Source organism: Xenopus tropicalis, chromosome 8 (assembly GCF_000004195.4).
Source record: "Xenopus tropicalis strain Nigerian chromosome 8, UCB_Xtro_10.0, whole genome shotgun sequence".
NCBI classification, from domain to species: domain Eukaryota; kingdom Metazoa; phylum Chordata; class Amphibia; order Anura; family Pipidae; genus Xenopus; species Xenopus tropicalis.
Genome location: NC_030684.2, coordinates 38,930,441 through 38,948,505, shown reverse-complemented (window position 1 = coordinate 38,948,505; position 18,065 = coordinate 38,930,441). Strand labels below are relative to the sequence as shown.

Below are 18,065 nucleotides of genomic sequence, written 5' to 3'. Positions count from 1 at the left end.
TAATCATAGAAATTGAAGATCAGTCCCGCCACCTAGTGGCTCTGGCTGTGCCCTACTGTTCCTGTTCGATAAAACTTTGTGAAAGTAAGGTTATCTTTAAGTTAACTTTTTGTAGGTTGTAGAATGGCAGATTCTAAGCAACTTTTCAAATTGGTCTTCATGATTTATAGTTTTTTTAAAATTTATTTCGCCTTTTTCTCTTCAGCTTTCAAATGAGCGTCACTGATCCCAGTAGGCAAAAAACCTATTGCTCTATGATTCTACAATTTAATTGTTATTGTTACTTTTTATAACTTATTTTTCTACTTAGGTCCTCTTTTATTTCTAGATCAGTCTCTCATTCAAACCACTGCCTGGTTGCTAAGGTAATTTGGACCCTAGCAACCAGACAGCTGTTGATTATCTCAGAATATTAATCTCTACATTATACAAAAAGTTAACTTATTAGTAACAAATCCTTTAATGAATCAGAGGTTTCACAGATCACCCACACAGCCATGGTATGTCACTCTTGGTTTTGGGAGACAAGGGAGCAAAAACCTTAGCTTCATTAACAACAGTTGTAACATATACAGTTGAAGGGATCAAAGTGCTGAAATATTATAAAAGAATGAACGTGTAAAAATGAGGATACAAATAAAAAGTAACAAATTCACAGATCAAAAGTAGCTTAAGGAATTTATTTTAGAGTAAAGAGATGCTGTACAACTTGATAGATATAGCAGCCCTATGTAACAAAAGACATTTAAAAGCTATTTAAGTTTCATAAAAGTTTTGGAAGAGCCCTAAAGTAATTTCCCATTCATCAAAAGTACTTTACGGCACTTGAATAAAACTATTTCTCATACAACTGTACAGTAAAAGCTTTCTTAAAACAGAAAGCATTCATGTGGCCCTTGATAACAAATAGCTCTTAAAGGGACAGAATACCCCGTTGTTCAACATAAATTCAATTAATGGTGCTTGTACTGAACATCGCTTTTTGCCTATTGTTTTATTTATGAAAAACAGATATTTTGTAATGAAAAAACAGTATGTTCAGAACAAGCACTATTGATTGAATTAAAACTATAATAGGAAAAAATGTGCATTCTCGCTTAATGATAAGGAGACATAGAGATTGCTGCTTTAAGTCCCTGTGGTTTACTCTGCATACAGAACCAGGTGTGCAAGAAGTAGATGAAAGTAGATTTATCAGTGATATCTCTGCCCATACCCGTTTTTTTAAACGTAGCTATCAGGCATTACAGAAGTTTTCTCTTTGTAAAACCTTGGCAGGAAATCTCCTAAGGACCAGTGGTGTTCCCTAGTAGGCAAAAATTAGGTAATTGTTAATACTAACCTAAAGGTGGCCATACACAGACAATAAAATCAGATATTGATTGGTCAGGTTTAAACATTGGGGCAAGGACAGCATCAGCTAATTGACCCCATGGCCTGCACTTACCATTGCTGTGATTTAATTGTTTGGCCCTTATCCCGACATTGTCCACTTCAAGAAGGGCATATCGGGGAAAGATATGCTTGGCATATGTTTGGCAACTTTCCCAAATGAGCAGACCTTTAAGTGATGGCCAACTTAACATCAGAACTACTTTCTTTCGCAACGTGATATATATTCCTCATGGATGTATTTTAGTGCTGGGAAATCCTTAAATGCTATTTATTTAGAAGTACTAATCCACTCAACCTATCAAACAATTTTACAAATGTATTGTATATATACACGAGTACTTGCAAAAATTCATGCTACTTATATGAAATATATAATAAATACAACGGTCAGCCTGGATTTTCTTCAGTACTATTGTACTTTAGGTTTTATATTTTTAGAAAAGGAGTGCTATACCTTTTAATTATTGCTAACTAAAGCAGTGGGAAATAAAATAATTTATATAATTTCCAGCATTGTTTATGTGCAGTTTCAAATTCTATCTGTAGGCAACAGAAACAAACCATTCCTGGGAAAACTGAGGAGAGGTGGTATTATCAATATTAGCTGAAGTATTTGGATGCATTCAGTGTAAAGCTCACATAGCAGTTTGGACAAGGCCATTGTTCTCATGTTAAATCACAGAAAGGATCCTCACTGGAGTTACAGTTGGAGGAAATAGTCCACAATAAACTATCAAAAAACAAAACGAGAGCAGGACACCCTCCATGATCTTCTCTCTTTAATGCATATGCCTGTGCCCCATTATACAGTCTTTGTGAACTCAGCCAAGAGCCTTCAGCTCCTGCAGAAGCTGCTCCTTCTCACTCTGCAGCTCCTGAGCCCGCTGTTGGTTCTGTTCTAGACGGTCCTCCAGCCACTGGAGCAGTGGTCCACTAATTGCCGACATCTGCCCACATAGGTTCTTGGTGAAAACTGCAAAACCACAGAGGAAGAAAAAAAATGTCCGTTACACATGTAGATGCTACTTTTACTTTGTGCACATAGAACAATATAATATAAGGAGATGCACTGAAGATTACGCTGAAAGGAAAACTAAAGCCCAGAATAAATAAGGCCAACCTTTACAGTTGTGTTCTTCTTAAGTTGATCTATACCACTGCAGTTAGGGTTGCTATGCAAGTATAACTTTTTCTGTTTACTTTGGCAGTCATCTTGCTATTTGTCCATGGCATAGCCAAGCACAGCCCTGCATTTTATTATGGTGAACAATACGTGCTGAAATGTTGGAAAACAATGGAAGGGCAGCCATGCCATTTATGGCAGTCTTAAATGGAATGTATCATGTATTTAATGCTGTACAGCACAGAAGGGTTAAAGAAAACAATTTTTTAACTTCCATGCTTATGTGACAAACAAACGTGATTTTAAGGATTTGGGTTCGGTTGGGCCAGGCATGTGGATTTGGCCGAATCCTAAAAAAGGATGAATCTTGGCTGAATCCTGAACCAAATGCTGGATTTGGTGCATCCGTACTTATGGCAACCGGATTGTGCCACTGTTATATTTATTTATTTTAAGTATTTAACTTGGAAATCAGGGAAGGGGGGATAAAATGACAGTGATAGTACAGATGGATAATGGCACGTAAAACAACAGAGTTTAAAACGTTAATGTTAATGTTTAGTATGATGTAGAGAGATAATTTGCAATTGGTCTTTATTTTTTATTATTTGTAGTTTTTTAATTAATTCACTTTTTGTTCAGCAGCTCTGCAGTTTGGAGTTTCAGCAGCTGTCTGGTTGCTAGGGTCCAAATTACCTTAGTGACCAGGCAGCAGTTTGAATGAGAGGATGGTAAATAAATAGGAGAGGACCTGAATAGAAAAACATAGTAAAGTAATAGCAAAGTAACAATAATAATAAAACTGTAGCCTCACAGAGCAATAGTTTTTTGGCAGCATTTGAAAGATGCAAAGAGTTAGAAAAAAAGAGGCAAATAGACAAAGAAATAAATAATGAAGACCAATTGAAAAGTTGCTTTGAATAGGTAATTCTATAACATACTGAAAATTAACTTAAAGGTGAACCACTTTTAAGCTTAACCGCTTTTTCTATGACTAACAAAGTAGAGAAGGTGTCAGTGCCGAATATTTGCTGCAACCTTCCGCATAGCATTCTGGATTGTTCTACTCTACACACTCAGGGAGCCCAAACAGCTGGAGATTGTCCTGGTGAAGCCGGTTTTCAAGATCATTAACTTTCACAGTGAAGTCAGAGAGTTGCTTTGCCATTTCTTCCAGGCTAGACACGCGGTGTTCGACCTTCGTCATCCTGTCCAGCAAATTGTGGATGTCCTGGTGGAAGCTGGTTATATCACTTTTTATGGTGTCTACCTGGGACGTCATGCTGGCATGAAAGCCGGTAATTGCTTGGAGGAGCTCTTTGTTTAAGGCTCAGGTAGTGCCTCTCCCTGCACTGGCAGTGAGGCAGGGGTGGCCCAGTCTCTGTCCACGCTAGGCTCGACTGGGAAAGATATTTGTCCAGTTTTGCAGCGTACACCTTGGCCCCGTGCTTGCCCATCATGTAGAGACGTTTTGAGGCGACGATGATGCTTGTAGTGTGGTCTACTGCACAGGATTACCTGCAGGATAGCTGCATAGGTGTGCCTCCTCAGGCTGCCATCTTGACTCCACCCCTCACTGTTATATTTATACACTATCCATACATTAATGTTATGTAGAAGCCCCTCATTACTGCCGCTGACAAACACCAGTACGCATTCTTTCAGGTGATTACTATTTTACTCTATAGATATAGGTCAATCACACTTGTACTCTATAGTATTACTCACCAGAGCCATTGTGAATCTTCGTGATAGAATCCAAGTGACCAAGACTAGAGGGGAAGATAAAAGGTTTATAAGAAAGTTACAATTAATTTACAATTTTTGGTTCACCCCTTATATTTTCTTTTTCTAAGCATTTTATATATATATATATATATATATATAAACACTTTTCAACTTTTTTTTTTTTTAAATAAATACATTTTAAAACTCGCTAGTTACCAAAGTCATGTTTGAGTTCTGTAGGCTAGCCTAAGCCTTATAAATAAGGGCACCATTGTGCTCAGTTGTTTCTGCTTCAGATGTTATGAGATAACTTTTTTTTTTATCCACTGGGGGTGTGGGCTAACAGAGGCTGCACTCCAGAAGCAGGAAACAATAGTCTATTTTGCAGAAAAGCCCCTCAGCCTGTACTGGGTCTTCTGCTGCAGAAGCAAGCTCATGTAGGGGCACATGCATGTGCATAATGAGTGTATGTTCTGTTAGCCTGCATCTCTGATGAAGAAAATATTCTTTTTATACTGGTAGTGCAAGGCTTAAAATTATATTTACTGGTATGGTTCCATTTAAGACTTGGCCAAAGCAGTAACTGAAACATTGTTTTGCCTCTGCACACTTTCATTTGGTATAACTATTGTAAAGTGCCCTCTATGACATTAATTTTGTAATATTCATCTTTACCAGCATTCTCTTTACCTATGTATCCTGCGATAGGCATCTTGCTCCTCCTGACAAAGGATTCTAGGGAGTTCCACAGCTGACTCAAGGCAAACTTTCCTAATTGTATTGTGTGGGACCACATGTAAAGGCACCTCAATCCGTTCATATCTAGAATAAATCAGAAAGAGGTATAAAATATCAAAAAAATTTACACTAATAAAAGTGAGAGCACAACAGAGCTGGCCCTCATATAAATAAGAATAAATAAAATTAAAGTGCAGAAAAAATATGGAGAAGTTAAAAAAGAATGTTTTCGATAAAGTGAATCACATTTAGAAACAGTAGAACTTGCTACCTCCTATGCTTTCAAATACTTACTCTGAACTCTTCTGTGCTTGAACTGACTGGAAACAGGTGTACAGGATACGGCCAGTCTGCAAGGAAGCATTTTATAAGGTGACACATGGCAAGAAAACCAGAATTGTTTTTAAACAACTTAAGAAAAGAACACCAAGTATCATGGATGATTTTTAATCTTAAATCATCATTAGGTGCTGCAAAATTGCACTATTCTATGGATGCACTATTCTATGGACTTTCTTTTACGTGCTACTTATCTAAAGTAAAATACCAGAAATGCACAGGAAAATGTGCATCAGAACACTGACAAAGCTCTTAGTGTGACAAGCTTGAGTAACAGTTTACTGTTCCCTCTTACTTACCTTGGTGTTCTTGTCCTCAATGAAGCATGAGAAAATTAGACCAACAAATCCAACATCCATCATTTGATACATAGCCTGAGTGCGCACATCTGTAAGAAGATAAACATATAACATTGTCCCTGCCACTTCCTACCCACTCATCTTTTTGTGTCTCTGTCAGATTTACTCTCCCCCCTGAAATATTTTCCAGCTGACTTACCCACATGGGAGGGCCATACAGTGATGTGAGGGTGGGAGTGATACCACCCAACCACTCTCATAGGACGTCCAGTGATCTCAGCCAGTCTGTGTGTATTCTGTTAAGGTTATAGTTGGGTGGCTTAACTTTTATACCTGTTTGCAAGACCGTAATTATTCCATTACCATATACAGTATAGGCTCAGCTTTGAACCCTTCACCAGAATACAAATCTTACCAAATATTTAAAAATGGGGCATACAGAGAAGAAAAACAATAGCATGGTTATAAGTTAAAATGCAAAATCAAGAAAGGTTAAACAAGCTAGTTGCCCTAAGTCTTTAGCTTCCACTTAATTTCAAGTTAACAAGACAGTAGTGTGGAACAGTGAAGAGACTTCACTGGAACATCAATTTTAATCAGCTCTGCCAAAACTGCTGGATTAATGTCATCCGTTTAAAGCTGTAGCCCCAAGTAATCCTCTTTGGATAGCTTGAAGTTGCCAGAATTTGCTTTTTAACGACTAGAAAAAGTGAATGATAGATAATATAGCTAGCTAGATAATATAGGGCATCTTCAATAAATCACTTTAATATGACTGGATGAAAGAACAACCTATCATCAACATATTAGCAACATTCTATAAAATGAACAAAAAAAACGTGTATATATATATATATATACACACACAGACACGGAATATGCAAACACAAATAACAAAACTATGATCATGATAATCCTATCGTTTTCCGCATACCCCAGACAGTAAATAAACAATCACCCTTAAATTTCACCTAACTGGCCTTCATGTTGGGCCTCTCTTACATACATGTTGCTGATGTTTATAAGCAGTTTTGGTGAATCAAACAAAGAAAGCTTGTTAGTCTAAATAAAGACAATAGCACATACTTATTAGCAAAAGGATATATCAGCCTCTGTAGTTGCTGCAGAAAGTTGCTCAGGTGAAATCTCTACTCGATCCTTCCTTTTATCAGAACGCCGCAGGATAATAACTGAGTGAATGTGCACAACTTTCTGAGTGTCCACCTATCAATGTGACATTTACAGTTAGGAGTAACAAAGTATTTTTGTAGCATCACTGAATAAAAGATTAAGCAGTCAATTAATGACTTATATTTTTTTAACTAAGCATTGCAAATATAGCATGTCGCTGAAATAGGAGGAAAATCTAAACTTTTAACTCTAAGTACTAGCCAGGATAGTCTCAAGGGTTTCCTAGGAAGAGAAACAAGATGGCAGTGCGACACTAGTACCGAGGCTGGCACTTCTTTTCGGGAAAAAGGATTGCAGAGACGAGTAACCCTTTCCTTGTCCTTTAAAGGAGAAAGAAAGGCAAAAACTAAGTAAGCCTTTATCAGAAAGGTCTATGAAAATACAGCCATAAGCACTCACAGAAACGCTGCACTGACTTCTCTGAAAAAAAGATTAGTTGTGTCTGTAATTCCTGTGCCAGAGACACACAGCTTTCTGTTTTCTGCTCTTTCCTGCTCCCCCTTCCCTCAAGAATGCTAAGAACTCACTCCCCCCCTTAGGAATGCGGATCTGAGCCAATCAGCAGGAAGCTGACTCATAGTCTTACTAACTGAGCATGTTCACTTGGTCTCGGTGTCTGTGCAGGAGTGAGGCATTATGGGAACTTTCTTTTCACAGCTCAGTGTTTTTTTTTCCTGTTTGGCTTCTGATCATCTGAACAGGTGAAATATGGGGAGACTTAAGGGCACTATTGAGACAACTGAAGGTATGCCTGCAGCTTGGGATTAACTCTTTACTAGCCTTTCCTTCTCCTTTAAAGCAGGAAACTCTTTAGAAATGTACAAATTTGTTTATCTGCAAAAAAAAAAAAAAATCACCATCTTCTTGCAATAAACTATAGGCTAAAGCTCACTTCCTGGGTTTTAAACACAGCCAGCGCAGTTACTGACAAGATCACAAACTCAGGCCATTATCACTGAGGCTTATCAGTGTAAGGCCGAGTTTTACTGGTAGTGGTACTGGTAGTGGTACTGGTAGTGGTACTGGTAGTGGTACTGGTAGTGGTACTGGTAGTGGTACTGGTAGTGCCACGAAGTAGGTCCACATGTAAAGCATTCTGAGTGAGAAGACCTTCCTTACAAGAGGATTTCTCCCTTTCTGTATACAATGATTCTGCGTACAACTGAGACGAACAATACATAACACCCACTGGTGAATAATAGCTTTATTAACATTTACCTCTCCTATGCACAACCCCATAACCTCTTCTCTTTCCGTACTCAGCGAATGGGTGACACAGACCAAAAAGGCATCCCCCTGAATATGAACTGCTTGTACTGCCATCTCTGCACGGCGTCAATTCCTGCGCGACTTCCCCTCTGTGCGTAATGACGTAATCACGCGCAGTTCCCTGAGGCTGCCGAATGAGAAAACGGAAAGGAGCGGAAGTTGTTGTGCGTCACTTCCTGGCAGTAACTCGAGTGAACGCAATGAAGTGAGTTAACTATAAGTGGTTTCTTATGGGCCTATTAATAGTAGCATTCATACTGATTGTAACGATAAGCATCATTAAATGTAGTTCTGAATATTAGGGTGATGGTTTTGAAATCCTGACACAATGTCTAATAACTAATTTTTCCTGCAAGGTTGCTGTAGGGGTGTCAATGATATTTTCTGTGGCTGTTTTTGTAAGTGATAACGTTAGGGGTATCCAGAAACACCCTAAGACCTTTGGTGGAATTCCAAATGTGTAATATTTCAGTCAAATGTGACTATGTATGTGAGGGTTCTATCTGGTGCTGTTTTCATACAAATCTTTGTTGAAGAATTTTGTATTTAGCCAGTATTCCTGTATGTAAGGGGTTGTGCTTGTCATCTGTTCCCCTTACTCTGTGAGGAATTTGTTTTATTTAATCTCTGCACAGAAAATGACTTCTTTGTCTTTTGTTTGTATACTTTTTTAAATTAATTTTCACAATGCTGTTACTTGAAAATATATATTTTTTTTACTTATAAATATTGAAAAAAGCTGCTGAAAGTGTTCTTTGTTTAGGCAATATACCACAAGGGTATAAATTATTGTGTGCAGAAAACATACATTCTCTGCATACATGTATAGATATGGGTGGGAACTGCCAAATTGTTCCCCTTAGAACAGTATGAAGAAATAATATATTGTGTGCACGTGTAATGCCAAATCCCATTTTCATACAGGATATATATATAGTCCTGTATGAAAATGGGATTTGGCATTACACGTGCACACAATATATTATTATATACACACAGATTTGGGATCTGTTATCCGGAAACTCATTATCCAGAAAGTTCCGAATTACGGAAAGGCCATCTCCCACAGACTCCATTATAAGCAAATAATTCTAATTTTTGAAAATGATTTCCTTTTTCTCTGTAATAATAAAACAGTACCTGTACTTGATCCCAACTAAGATATAATTACCCCTTATTGGGGGCAGAACAGCCCTATTGGGTTTATTTAATGGTTAAATGATTCCCTTTTCTCTGTAATAATAAAACAGTACCTTGTACTTGATCCCAACTAAGATATAATTAATCCTTATTGGATGCAGAACAATCCTATTGGGTTTATTTAATATTGAAATAATGTTTAGCAGACTTAAAGGAGAAGGAAAGGCAAAGTCACTTGGGGGTGACAAAATGTTAGGCACCCCCAAGTGACTTAAATCGCCTACCTTGTACCCCGGGCTGGTGCCCCTGTTAGGAGAAAATAGCACCAGCCCGTGGTACCTGGACGTAGCGCTTCCGCCTTCGCTTTTGGAAGGACTAACGACAGGCGCATGCGCAGTAGAGTGAAACGCCGACTTCTCTGTTAAAGTTCAGCTTTTCACTCTACTGCACATGCGTGCACAGCGAGACAGGAACGAGTAAGCGCTGCAGCTACCCCGGGCTGGTGCTGTTTTCTCCTAACAGGGGCACCAGCCCGGGGTAAAAGGTAGGCGATTGAAGTCACTCGGGGGTGCCTAACATTTTGGCACCCCTAAGTGACTTTGCCTTTCCTTCTCCTTTAAGGTATGGAGATCCATATAACGGAAAGATCCCTTATCCGAAAAAACCCAGGTCCCAAGAATTCTCGATAACAGGTCCCATACCTGTACCGTTATCTTCTTAAAGTCTTAATTTCTGTTAGGGCATCAAATCCCTTGGAATTTATATACCCAAAACTAAACTTTTGTATGTAGAAAAGGTAAGTCTAGCCAGCATCCTATTGATAGCTGTGGCTTTACCGAGTTATGTATAATCACCAGTGTAACCCCAGATAAGTTATAACTCCTAGGTAAAATCATAATGGATATAAGAACTCCCCAACATTTCCAGAATATTCTGTAACACTTCATAGTTAGGCAGCTGGGGCATTGAGATTGCTGCTTGTTCCTTGAGAGTACATATGATTTTCTGTGTAGTACAAGTACGTATGTTTACAATGTTGTGTAATTATTGTATATTTGTGAATGTAACCCCATTCTCCTTTTGCAGTCCTTTAACTAAGGTGAAGCTGATTAATGAGCTAAATGCCCGTGAAGCAAGTTTGGGTGTCAAAGATTCTGTATCCTGGCACCAAGACTACAAAGACAGTGCATGGTTATTTATAGGTAAATTTTTGTTTTTTCCAAAATGGCAAAAAAAACGACAACATACTTATTAGTTTATCTTATATCTTAGTATATTTGTGTACATATAATGTACAGTACACTAGGAGCTAAGCTTTTGTGGATTTCTTTTGAATTTTGTTTCTATTTCTTCCTCCCATAGGAGGTCTTCCCTATGAGTTATCAGAAGGAGACATTATATGTGTGTTCTCACAGTAAGTTTTCTTTTTCGTGTTCTAGACAATGGTATGTGTTTTCAAAATGTATTAGTGGAGATATAAAATGTAAGCAGGTTCTCATTTATATATCTGATGTATGCTATTGCTTAATTTTAGTCTTAGTAAATTTCTATTTGTTGTGTCCTTGCAGGCAGTATTTCCTGCAGTAGGTTCTAGAAGTCTGGGTTTAGATGAGTACCATAGGTAGTCTGACAGGCAGAGTGTTTGGAAAGGGATCCCGTGATCCTCCTTTACAGTCTATAGAGGGGGTCAGAAGAATTAAAGAGGTGCAGCTAACATCCAGAGCTCTAAAGAGGAGCAGGTACTGACTGGGAGAAGCTTTCATCTTGTGTGGCCTTGCTGCAGTTTAGTAAGTATAGGGTATGAGCCATATATAAAGAGAGGCACTAGCACTAGACCAGGCACTAGGGAAAGCCCATTTAATGTCTTGTTGAATCAACAAGAACTAAACAAACTAGTATAACATGATAAAGTACAGGGGCACACCCTCTGCCCCACCTTCTTGAGACAGGACAATCAACAAACTGAATTGTAGGGGGATTTCAGACTCTGTCTCCCAAGATTGGAGCCTGAAGAGTTTCACTGTTTGTTCTGCTTTGAGCAGTGGCTCATCTAAACCTAGATGTTTGCATTGACATCGTGAATGGTAAGAAGTTCACTTTTCTGTTCTCTAGATTGGAGTCACAGGCACCATGGGATGATAAAGATCCTGAAAGCATTAAAAGTGACTCCTTTTTCTGCTCTAGGCTCTGTCTCCTCTCTTTCCTCAGATCCTTAGTTTCATTTTAGTAGTGATGCATCAAATCCATAAATGCAAAATCCTTTACAAAAGGCTCAACAGAACAACAAACCAAATACCATACTGTATCATAATATGCATATACAAATTTGTAAAAGATCACCATTTGTGAACAAAAAAAAAACATCATGACTTTCAGGATTTGGATTTTTTTTGACTACAGACTTGAGATTTGACTGTATGCTTTGTAAAGTTATAGGATTTGGTCACTTCCTAAAACGAATCAGGTTTTGGGAAACAGGCCATTCCTCTGGTTTCTTGTTCAGTGTTAGTTGCCTATACTTTTAGGCATGTTCTCTATTTTAGGTTTTACTGTTGTTGTTGGGTTTTATTTTGGGTAGAGGTAAAACATTTGACTCTGTGTAGGGTCTCCCCTTGTTCAGTCCAGGAAACTGAAGATCTGAGGGTAGCATGCTGGGGATAAAGCCTAGAGGAAGCGGAGTAGTAGCTACTTTTTAGTGTCTTTTTTTTCCATCTGCAGGCATGGTGCCTATCCTCCCAAATTTAAGAGAAGAGAAAATAATTTGTTATGATATTTTAAAAGTTTTTCCTACATTTTGTTTAAATTTACCAATGGCTGTGTCCTAATTGTTGAATATTCTTCAGGTATGGTGAGGTGGTAAATATTAATCTGGTCCGTGATAAATCTTCAGGCCGTTCCCGTGGCTTTTGCTTCTTGTGTTTTGAGGATCAGAGAAGCACTGTACTGGCCGTGGATAATCTTAATGGCATCAAGGTAACAAATAACATGTTACAATACTCATAGGGCTAAAGTTTATCCAGATGACTGCATAACCCATTATGTATTTTTATGCATGTGAGGTCCCTCTTTATTGTTTATTAGAATACAATATCATTGAGGACTCAGAGATACACATAGATGTAAGGGATTCCATTCGTGTTTACAATATTTTCTTCGCTTTTAGCAGCCACCTAAAGATCATTCAATAGGCTCACTAGAAAGAGTTCTTCCTATTATTGTTTATTCCATGTTTTTTTCTGTATTGTCCATCTCTTGCTTATGCTTTTGCTTCTGTGGTCCAGGTTCTTTGGGGTAACCTGTGCCTATGGTACTTCCCCCCCCCATAAAGATTGTTTTATATAAAATACAGGGACAGCTTCAAGGTCTGCTGCCGTTTCCCAGCATCCTGACATTTCACTACCTGTATTTTAATGATTTTGGCTACAATTTGAGAAAAACCCTGCAAAGAAGACCTGATAACCTTATATTACCACTCCCCAACCATGCCACTTATTCAACAGTGTTTTTGTCCTAAACATTTTTTTGCCTGTTACCAGAAAAGTGGATTTTAGTTATTCTTACTTTGGGAATACCATTCTGTTTATTCAGGTAAAGGGGCGCACAATCCGTGTAGATCATGTTGCCAATTATCGTCCTCCCAAGGATGCAGAAGACATTGATGAAATTACACAATCTCTTAGAGAAAAGGGATGTGGGGCACGAACGCCATCCCCAGTGTCATCCTCACAGGACGAAGACGAAGAGCCACCAAGGAAAAAGAAAGGTGTTTTATCAGTAGTTTTCTAATAGTGTGAACTCGTTACAAGTAGCAAGGGATGGATTGCTTATACCCCCCCCCCAAAAAAAAATACAATCACTGTTATGTTTTCATTAAACAGGAGAAGTATCCTAGAATACAATATTTTAATTTACCTAAGCACATTTAACCTTTCAAATTGGGGCCTTTTTTTTACCTATCATGCTGTTGCCTTATTCACAGCATTAACTAGTGATGGTAGCAGGAAAAATTATCATATTTTATTACAATTTCCAATTTTACATTTGCCATTATTATTATAGTCCTGCTGGTTGTTTACAGCTGATCTGTGTATTTAATTCTTCTGCTAAACTAAATTGATAGTTTTTTGTTTTTTCATGTTAGATAAGAAGAAAAAAAAAGACAAAAGCAGGAGGAAAGAGGAAGAGGGTGGCAACAGCAGGCATAACAAACAAGAACGTTTGGATTCCCCTTATGACAGATCCAGGACAATTGAGAAGTTTTCCAGGGTGGGAAGTGAGAGCTCAAGGGCCATGGAAGAAAACCGTGGCTCTCACAAAAAGAGTAACAGCAAAGGTGATTCCCATGATAAGTACAAAGAACAGCACAAGGAAAAAGAGGAACGCAAAGAGCGAGAACAACAAATGCCAAGAGATAAGTACAGAGAGCAGCAAGAGCAAAGATCAAAAGACAAGACAGAAAGAGGCAGAAGGTAGCAGAAGAGTATGCTTTATGGGGACAATAAGAGGTGGAACGTCTGTGCAGTGTTTAAGCCCAAGTTGTTATTAAATACATACTAAGGACCCTTGGTGTACAGTGTATGGAATGATGCATGGGAGAAGGATTTTAAGAAGTAAAAGGCAATTGTGATGTACTGGCCACTTTGAAATGGCAGGAGCTGAACCTTGCTATAATTGTTTGTCTGTCAAAAAACTAAATTAGAAATACAACTGCTGAGCAGTGATAAAAAATATTTGAAAAACTGGTAGACAAAGTAAAGTGACATCAGTTCATGAGGTATTAAAATAGAGTAATCTGGCGTAATATAGTAGAGCTTTACCTGCAGAATGAGATTTTCCATCTTTAAAATCACCAAGATCAAATGTATTTTTTTTACTTTTTAACAATACAAGTTTTATTGAACAGATTATAATAGATTTAGTTCACAAGCAGAATTAAAATATAGTATAGCTGGTACATCAAGGCATATGCAAATAGTACACACATTTTACAAAACTGGAGCAATGGCCTGTTGTGACTGCACAAATAGCAGTGTGTATCATTTAGGGCATTACATACAGTCATTGTATATGAAGAGGAAAGAAAAAACAGTATAATAAGGGTTACATTATATGCACCCATGCTGCCAGAGGGGGTGATCACTATTGTAGCCTTTAGAAGTGAATCAGCACTGGAATGACAAGTTATTGGCATCAGTGTAAAGCAGTGCCCTGCAGAAGCATTAACTTAAATCATGTTAATTTCAGTGTACACCTAAGGGGTCGTACAGTATTCCAAATTTGTCGGGCATCCCAGCATAAATAACTTTGTGCAGCGCAAACACCATATTGATGTGCTTTTTTCCAATGGGCTTTCTGCTTTTCAGTGTATTACAATGATGAGTATTGCTACTAGTTTTCTCACGGCTCCTGGTAGGGGCTAGTGGATCTGGCTGTATCAGCACATTATTTATGACCATCTAACTGGTATTATCAAACTTCCGAACCTTTGTATCCTGTGACAGGACCAAATGACATTTTAGGGCATTTACCAGAGATACATTCTTTGTAGACATTTACATTCTTATTTGTCTTTAGCTCTGACCAGATATTAATATTGGGAGTCTACAATATCAGGGCAACCTAAACTTAATGCATTTAATATTATTTGGTCCACAGATGGAGTTCTGGAACAGAAAAAATTCAGAGCATTATGCCAGACCTACACTACTTCTTGTATTAGTGGGGTTGGTTTGGAACCTCTGTATAGAAGGTTTTTAAGCTCTTCATATGTACCTATAATACAGACTCCTAGGGGGTGATTTATCACTTTGAGTTTTTTTCACCCCTTTGAGGGGGAAGCCCACCACCAGGCTACTGGCCACTGGATAATATAAAAAGCTATTGGATGCCACTAACCCACCACTCTCTTGTCAAATGTATGTTTATTAGATTTATTTGGTGGTCATAATGTTTTTGTTTTTTTTTTGACAAATAAAGCAAGATTTGTGTATTCATTTCCGCTATTACATGAATGTATTTAACTAGCTGTATTATTCCATCAAAATAAAATTGCACATCCATGATAGCCCAGTTTTCTTTATGTATTCATAGAAAGGAATAGACCACAAAGCAAAAGATGAGAAGAATTTTGTTCGTCCAATTGCAGCATACACTATATACAGTTCAGTTTGGACATAAATTAGAACCCATCCTGAAAGCTTGTGTACATTCGCCTTTAAATAAAGTATGTAGGGTGGTTGCCCACAACTTTAGCCCATATGCTTTGTCTGTTATTTAAATGATAATAAAAAGGCAGTTTGGCATTTTATTGCCAATAGATTAACCACAATAGTGCAAGCTAGAATGCTGTATTTATTCTGCAAAATGCTTTGCCATACCTGAGTAAACGGTCATAGAAGCTCTCTCCGTTTATTTAAAATAGAAGCTGCCATTTTAGACTGATGTCCCATTGAGAGATTTATCCACAATAGATCTTTGCTACAAGGGGCAAGTAATCTCTCTAAAATGCCTTCCCACTGGCAACAATACAATTTGGCAGTAAAAAGGCCTACACATCGCTTCTGTTTTCCAAAGTTTCCTCCTGCAGTCAACTTAGAGTGACTTTTGAAACCAGAAGCAATGCGTAGACCTTTTTACTGCCAATCTGTATTGCTGCGCATTTTGCAGAATAAATACATCAAGTGGAAATACAGTGGAAAGGCACTTTGGAGAGATTAGTTAGTTGCCCCTGGTAGCAGAGATCTATCGCTGGCAACAAAATCTCTCCATGGAGAGTTCAGATCTCAGCAGAGAGGGGAGGAGGTCAAATGCATTGGTGTGGGCTCCCTTTGCCTAAAAGGATGATACAGAAGGATAACTTATATTTATAAAGTTCCTTATTTCCATAAGGTCAAGCTTACACTATATTTTCAGATAGTTCCACTTTAATAATTTTTTAGTGGGTTTTAAAGTTGTCAAATGTAATTTTAGTTGAAAGCAGTATTTGTCACTTCACACACTGCTAGTTATAATGCCTAAACAGAAGCCATCTCTCCAGCAGTTCTGGTAATCATTGTCCCACTGATTCGGAGAAGATTATCTCCCGGTTCATCCAATCATCTATATTCCAGAGAGGATTTTTATTCCCTCCGGTAGTGAACAGAGAAGCAAAATTTATCACCATTTATTTTTTCACCAATTCACATTATTTAAATGTGATTGCAGATGCCAGCAGGAGGGGATGAGGGGCTCAGTAGGGGAGGAGTTTGTGGAATATGCACCAGAATAAAACAAAGAACTTTCCTGATGAAGTTAGCATGGAAGCTACTTCTTTGTGCAGAGAGAAATCTTGTCAGTAACAGCTGTTTTTACCCCAGGGAAATATGCGGCAGATTCTTTGAGTGGGCAGATGTTACATGTGAGTATGGGCCTTTAAACTGCAAAATATTTCAGAAAATCAATAGCTATGGATCTGGTGGCAATGTCGCCCAATTCTCAGCTTCCTTGATTTTGTTCCATGACATTCAATCCACAAACTCATGTTCATTTAGTCAATGCGTTTCCTCCAGTGCCCATGATTGTGAGGTTGAGGTGGCTCTGATTCCCACATTTACTTCAGATGTTGATATCCAAACCATGGAAACTACAAATGATGCCTGAATTGCCGAACCAGGGGCCAGTTTACCATTTATTGTGGTATAAGTACAGTTTATACCACAGCATGCAGTTTCAGATTCATTATTTCAGATTCACATTTAGCTGCAATATTTCAGGCTGGCACCTATGGCAAAAAGGCACACAAATGCCCTGTGGCAACTAATCTAAAGAAATTAAAGGATTTAATCTTCTACTACAGTGCTGTCCAACTTCCGTGGTGCCGAGGGCCGCTAATGGAAGACCGTTTTGACCACTCCTTTTTTTAAACCACACCCATGTTATCACAATCATGGTAGCGCAGCAAAAACCCAAATGCTTGGTCCTCACTGCAGGCTTATCAACTGTTATTTATATGTGAAAGAACGATATCATATAAAGACATCCTTAAATCCATATGCCTCCTCCCCTGTGGATAGTACAGCAACCCCCAGCACATAATTACACACCTTAGGGTCCATTTAATGGCTATTTTCAACTACTAACAAACTCTCAGAACAAACCCCTGCCAGGTTCACCTCCCACAGGACAGCTAAGGGCAGGGAGAGTATGACACACAGGCAGTACTCTGCCTGCCCTACCCTGCCTGTGTGTGCCATACCCTCCCTGCCCTATGCTGCCTGTGTGCCATACTCTGCCCACTCTATGCTACTTGTGTGCGTGCCATACCCTGCCTGCCCTATGCTGCCTGTGTGTGCCATACTGTCTGCCCTATGCTGCCTGTGTATGCACAGGGTTGCCAGTTGGACAGCACTGTTCTACTAGATCAGCGTTTTTCAACCACTGTTCCGCGGCACACTAGTGTGCCGCGAGATGTTGCCTGGTGTGCCGTAGGCAGGGCACCAATGTACTAGGGGGGCACTGCTCTTGGCACCAATGTACTAGGGGGGCACTGCTGCTGGGCACCAATGTACTAGGGGGGCACTGCTCTTGGCACCAATGTACTAGGGGGGCACTGCTGCTGGGCACCAATGTACTAGGGGGCACTGCTGCTGGGCACAGAGTTAAATTTTTTAACATTTTCTAATGGTGGTGTGCCTCGTGATTTTTTTCATGAAACAAGTGTGCCTTTGCCCAAAAAAGGTTGAAAAACACTGTACTAGATCACAGACAGGATGTTGGAATAGCCAAACAAATGTTGATACCATGCACAATAGTTTAGCAAATTAATGTTAAAAGAATTGTTGCAAGTTGTTTTCATAGTATGAATA

At 38.7% G+C, this 18,065-nt stretch overlaps 2 protein-coding genes across 2 annotated transcripts; one reads left to right on the top strand and one right to left on the bottom strand.

Moving 5' to 3' along the window:
• Positions 1–659: 659 nt before the first annotated feature.
• On the bottom strand, positions 660–8,158 carry brcc3 (BRCA1/BRCA2-containing complex subunit 3). Its single transcript, NM_001016457.2, is given in 8 exon segments — positions 660–2,368; positions 4,247–4,290; positions 4,937–5,068; positions 5,279–5,334; positions 5,623–5,711; positions 5,822–5,909; positions 6,727–6,846; positions 8,032–8,158. Coding segments are annotated over 8 exon segments (786 nt in total). The 5' UTR covers positions 8,137–8,158; the 3' UTR covers positions 660–2,216.
• A 120-nt stretch (positions 8,159–8,278) lies between these two features.
• Positions 8,279–15,215, top strand: rbmx2 (RNA binding motif protein X-linked 2). The gene is made up of 6 exons (NM_001016941.2): positions 8,279–8,287; positions 10,309–10,424; positions 10,585–10,636; positions 12,066–12,195; positions 12,811–12,985; positions 13,364–15,215. Exons 1-6 carry the CDS (start codon positions 8,283–8,285, stop codon positions 13,693–13,695), a joined length of 810 nt encoding a protein of 269 aa, NP_001016941.1. The 5' UTR covers positions 8,279–8,282; the 3' UTR covers positions 13,696–15,215.
• Positions 15,216–18,065: the final 2,850 nt, after the last annotated feature.

What these genes read in the sequence shown, in the direction of transcription:
- rbmx2 (NM_001016941.2), top strand. An exon ending in CAGTGCATGGTTATTTATAG is followed by an intron (nt 10,425 to 10,584) that starts GTAAATTTTTGT and finishes TTCCTCCCATAG; the next exon opens with GAGGTCTTCCCTATGAGTTA. An exon ending in ATAATCTTAATGGCATCAAG is followed by an intron (nt 12,196 to 12,810) that starts GTAACAAATAAC and finishes CTGTTTATTCAG; the next exon opens with GTAAAGGGGCGCACAATCCG.